General features: G+C 33.2%; 1 protein-coding gene across 6 annotated transcripts in view; it reads right to left on the bottom strand.

Annotated features, from left to right (window-relative positions):
- The window catches only part of LOC129952134 (NPC intracellular cholesterol transporter 1), a 75928-nt gene extending 70613 nt beyond the window's left edge, over positions 1–5315 (bottom strand). For all 6 annotated transcript variants that reach the window (XM_056064585.1, XM_056064584.1, XM_056064583.1 and 3 more), the window contains exon 1: positions 4205–5315. In XM_056064585.1, coding sequence (XP_055920560.1) covers positions 4205–4402 — 198 coding nt within the window. In that variant the 5' untranslated portion in view covers positions 4403–5315. The remainder of the gene's footprint in view (positions 1–4204) is intronic.
- Positions 5316–6000: the final 685 nt, after the last annotated feature.

The raw sequence follows: 6000 nt of genomic DNA on the forward strand, positions 1-6000 counted from the left end.
AATGGAGTATAAAAATAAGAAAAATTATCATGATGAGCAGTGGTAGGTTATGAAGTGCCACATCAAAGGGGATATACAATTGTCAGGAATTCACAGAAAAATAAATATAAAACGCAAGAGCATAAGTGGTAATATGAATACTGATTTCCTTGCTAATATTGCTGTTGTTTTTATTTTTTTGTTTCTTTTTATGATTTTGATAAGATGCAACGTTTAAGATCAATGGCATTTTGTTTTAAAATAACAGCTGTTCTTCTTCTGAATATAAATATAAGACACATTTTTAATAAGTAGCAAAGCCGGAAGAACTACCAAATAATAGTTTTTAAATTGATCGAAATTTTAGTTCAACATAATTTATGGGGGTAGTCAATGATAGTCTAAGTTATATTAATAAGCATAGCTACACCCGGCTTTAAACTGAAATTCGGCGAAAAATTATAACCTGAACCTGAGATTTTATTCAAATAATAAAACCTTATAATTCAATTTATAAAACAATTCAAAAAATTAAAATAGTTGTAAAACTAGTCTCATTTCAACTGTGGTACAAATTTGATGCATATTTTGAGAATTATTTCAATAGTTTATATGACTTACTGCTTACTAATTTTTGTGCGTATTTTCAGTCGAATTCTATTTTTGTACTAAATACTTCACAATATTGAAAACCAAGCTCTATTTATAAAACCTTTTTGATAAGTATAATCTTTCATTATCTAACATTGAATATTCCTCTTTTGCTATAAACATCAGAGGAAAATTATTTTAAAATTGTTGTAAAATTCTTGGAAATTGAGATATAAATAAAATTGAACTCATTGGACTTTTCTAAGAATTTCAATACAAAGTGTAGGTGCAATGGCGCAAGAGATAAAGAGCTTTATTGTTGAATTAGAAGTGTGGGTTCGAGTGCACTTTTTTTTAATAGGTATAAATATCACCCAACTAAACGCCCCGTGGGTTTTAATGTGATAACAAACACCTTTCTACTTAATCCTTAGTGTCTAGAAAATCTCTTTCTTTTCCTTTGCCATTCGGTTCAAATTACATTTTGAAGAAAGACCTTGTCTTACAAGTATCTAAAGTAAAAACGTTTCTGTTTGAAAATAGAAGATTTAAAATTTACTTGAATTTCGATTACCTTGAGTACCAGATAATTACTTAAAGTTGAAAAATAAATAAAGAGTTCTACCAATCGATGGTGGTCAATTTGTATCGACGAGAAATGTGGTTTCTTTAGTTCAGCTCATGAAGACATATCTTCATGTCATGGTCAAATAAAATATAATTTCTGGTTAAGGTAGCATCATTACTATTTTTTTAAAGACATTACGTTAGATTAAAAACGTCTGTAAAAAGACGCACTCAAGGCCGTGAATTCCTCAGTTGTTATACGACACGAGTTAAAAAGCTTGATTGCTACTTTTTAAACCTATTTGGAACCCAGTGTGTGAGACAACGTTGGTAAATGTCTATGCGAATAAATCATTTAAATTATTTTTTGAAATTGTTTCTTTGTCTTCCCATTTATAAAGCTTCTTTTGAAAATATTTGCTTAGGTAAACTCCAAGCTTTGCAGCATGGTTAACCAATTTACACTTATTAATAAGTAGTATGTAATATGCTTAAAGACATCAAACACTTAGAACATTTTAGATCTAGAGTTGATCATCTGTTTAGTTGCTTTCAGCTTACAAAATTTTACAAATAGCCATCAGTAGGTTTACCAACATTAGTTTTAATTGAAAAAGTGGGTGATATTGTGACATTTTTGTTGAGTTCATCGGTTTTACAATTTCCTGGAATACGCTAGTAAAACAACCAGTAAAGGTGCCATCTCCATAAAAGATTGTCGAAATAGAAGGATTGTTACAATGTTTAGGACAGAAGCCAGAGATTAAGTTTGAGCAATATGGCAATCTGAGATAATATAGTTATCAGATAAGAATGTAGCTCTTTCTGAAACATGGTACAATGCTCCAAATAGCGGAAAGAGAAATTTAGATTTAGAATGCCCAAATTTAAACGGTTCTAAAGAGTTAAGAATTTTGGTGTGGCCATTTTTGATATTGAGCTTTGAGGCAACTAGAAGTATATAGCATCATTCTCGTTATTGCTTGTTTCAAGTAAATAGCTGGTATTTAAAGTGTAATACATTTTTTGAATGTTTCGCCAATTACGAAAAACCGATTGCTTAGCAGACAAATAGCGAGTTAAAATTTATTAAATCTTACAATTGAAGATCATGATATCGATTATATGTGCTTCCAAAAAGCCACAAAACCAGACTAATTATAAATGTATTGCGTGAGAAGTTTCCTGATTGTGTATTTTCACGTTTTTTTTTATATTGTGCGCGCACTAAAGGGGTTATAAATACTCTTATAATGATTAAACACAGTGCGATAGGATAAGAAAGAAGAAACCGATGCACATTAGTTTTAAAAGTCTTGCACATTGAATGGAGTGGGAAATATTGAGCCTGCTAAAGCATTCTTCATACGTGTCGTGAGGCTAAAGAAAGAATCTCTTTACTTCACAGTACGTCCGAAATTGGTATTGGTACGGGTATTACGATTAATTTGTTTAAGTGGAGGAATGCAAGTGGCATAGATAAATAAAAGGCATTAAACCTTGCGGCGGTGTTCAAGAGAAGCAAATATCTCGATAAGAGAACGATCTCCATTCATTTTTAGAGCTCGTTTTTAATTCTATCCAGAAGACTCAAGTACGTTATTGGAGCACCAACCCAAACATGAGAGTTTTACTCCAGTTTTGGAAGAATAAAAGATTTGTAAACTATAGCCAGATCAGAAGGGCTTAAAAACTTCTTGCATCGTCGGAGAAAACCTTAACACTTAACAGCATTTTAAGCGTCCACACCAAGTGGTTTGTAATACACATACCTAGGACTGAAAGCTGTTCAGTCTCCTCGATGCAAGTACCACTCATGGAAAGTGACATCAGGGGAGGGTTACGCTTTTGCGACGGAACGCAGCATTGAGTTTTCGAAGCATTAAGTTCTACATGCGGTTTTTAGTTAAATTTGTATCTATAGTCACGCAAAGATCGTGTTTACGCTAATAGTTCAAGAACTTTAGAAACATCAAAACACAAAAATACTCAAGTTATAGGAAAGACGCTGATCGAATAAAAGAAAAAAAAGTGTTTAAATTTACTTGAAAAATAGCATTTTGAGAATCTTCCTGAAATCGAGTATGAACCTTTATATATGTACCTACATATATTTTTGAAAAGATTTCAACTGTAACAAGGCCAAGTTTAAAAGGTCACCATAATTTACTTTAGCAGGGCGGTTGCATAACTCACTGTTTTTGCTCATCCAAATGCTTGATGGGTACAAAACAAGCTGTTATTGACCTTGTTAACCTACTCCTGAAAATTTGGTATAATTGACATTATCTTAATTTTAATGCACCGATTTCTACTAAGGTCTTATGATATTAATCTGAATGTTTGGTTGTTCATGTTTCATTTCAGACTAATAGACTATGCAAAGAAAATCGATTAATACCTTCAAATCCAAACAAAATAAAATACTTTTTTATATAAAAAATCTACCAAGAACATTACCCTGGTTTTTGTTCTCCAATAAGCGTTCGTCGTCCCCTAGCAAGGACGAAATTACTCATCATAGTCCTAGTATACGATACGAATACACCTAGTCAGAGTCGGCAAACCAAACCAATCCATCTGACGGACGAAGCCGATGGCCCCCATGGAAAAATTGTATCATACCCACCTACTTACTATCCCAACTAAGTGAACAACAAGGACAACCAACGACGACGACAACGACAACGAAGAAGAGGAACAGTTGGTTGTGCCATCAACATAGGACAACAAATATCACCAAAAGGAAGGATACTCGTTTGTTTGTCATAGAGCGATGGATACAAAAATAAAAGAAAGAAAAACCATGTGAGTAGGTATATATCCATACTAACTGAGAGACACTTGTTCTTTAGGAGTGTCCCCGTTGAGACACACAGAGCACAAAGAAGCAAGGATACGTAGACAATGTGTATGTATTTAAGTTGTATGACGTAGTCATCGCCCTACTTTCTGTGATCCAGCTCTAACCCCCCAACTAATAAAAAGTATTTTTTTAACAGCAAAAGGTTATTATGCTTATGAAAGACCTAAAGAACACAACAAAAAAATCCCCTTTTTAGCTTACCTGAAAACTTTCAACAATAAGAGTTGCAAATATCACAGCTACAAATAACAGTTTAACGGGAATGCAACGTGCGTTTCTGCATGCGGTTCTTTTTGTTGTTGGTGTTGTTGTATTAGGCATCGATACCGATATTAATCTACTTGAGCTACTGCTGCTGCTGCTGCTGGAGCCGCTTTTTAGCCTTGAATTAATCGACATTTTCGCAGATGTACCTATGCTTTAGGTATTTTTTCTTCAATTAGTTTTTCCGATTATTTTCCTTTTTGGGTTTTCCCCCAACCCAAAGACCAAAGAGTGTCAACCACTCTCACACTCTACTCGGTAGTACGGTACGGTACCTTATCTGTTGGCTGATGCGCCGTTGGGTGAACGGTGAAGTGGGGTAAGGGCTTGTCCAGAAGTAGATAGGTATTTTACGATTCGATGGATCGATAATTTCGAGGAATTTTCGTCGTTTGCAGGAAATCAAATTGAAATTTTCAACAAAACAGAACACAACACAACAGAAAAATAATAGAGGAAAACTAACAAAATAAACTAAGGAAAATTATAATCTGGGAATATTGTGGGAAGGAGGATAATTGGAGACATTCACAAAGTTCTTTGTGTCCAAATCCCGTTAACTTGTTTTTAATTATTATTTTATTTGAAATTTTTAGATTAAAAAAAACGTATTTTCATCCAACACTTCTTTTTACAGACAACACTGGAGGTGGTCTCATAATTGAAATTTATTATTCTTGTAATATTTTCTTTTATACAAAAGAATCCACGACGACCACGAAACGACAAATGAAAATGAGAAATTATGACGACGTGAACTTATTTTTCTCTACTCTCGATTTTTGTTTTACCGTTTTTTTTTTTTGTTACTTCAGCTTTCCATTTTTGTTTAGGGAATCAATTTATTAATTTAATATTTCTTTAAGGGAATTCAAATTGTATGTCGACTGACCACTTGAAGTTATCAAATTTAACTCGCGAATTTTAAGAAATTGTAGTTGGTTATTATCAATTGAATTTTGGAAGAGAAAACGTTGAAATTTTAATATAATCGAGGGTGTTCTTCGGGAGAAAAAAAGAACACACCTTATTCGTACAAAGTTTTCGTCTCGACTAAAAATTGTAAAACAAAAATTCAAATGTAAAATTATTTGTGCAAGATGTAATGAACGGGTTTTTCGATGAGAAATGTCAAACAAAATAACAGGATAGAAAGAGTCAAATACAATTGGTTGAATTTGAATAGGGGGAATTCCTATAAGAACAAGAGAGCAAAGATATTTGTTATCTTTTTGGGGTGGATGTGGTAGAAAGAAAAGAAGAGGTAGATGTGGAAAATAGATTTGTCTTTTTCTTGGTCGAACGTCAATGCGAGTGCAACCACTTTTGTGAATTGGTGATTTATGTACTCCGTTTAATCTGCTTCAATTGGATGGTTGTAGGTATCTTTATGTGATACAATCATGTAGTTGCGTTTAAAAGCGATTATGGAGTTTTCCTTCAAACTTAGTGGTTTATATTTGATTATAAGTTTAAATGAAAAATAATGTGAGGACTCAAATAAAAAAGTTCATTATGATATTGAAAAAACCCGAGGACGTTTGAGGGAGAAATAAAAAATGTTTATTTGATTGTTAAGAGGTTGTTCTTTCATTAAATAACGGAAAACGATAGGAGGCATACGGCCGCAGCTAATGGCTGAAACACAAACACGCTTCAGCTTCGGCTTCACCTGAGTTTACGAGTTCAGCCATAGGAATTCAATGCATTCTATCACAATGAAGCTTTGACCT

This window comes from Eupeodes corollae, chromosome 3 (genome assembly GCF_945859685.1).
Source record: "Eupeodes corollae chromosome 3, idEupCoro1.1, whole genome shotgun sequence".
Taxonomy (NCBI): domain Eukaryota; kingdom Metazoa; phylum Arthropoda; class Insecta; order Diptera; family Syrphidae; genus Eupeodes; species Eupeodes corollae.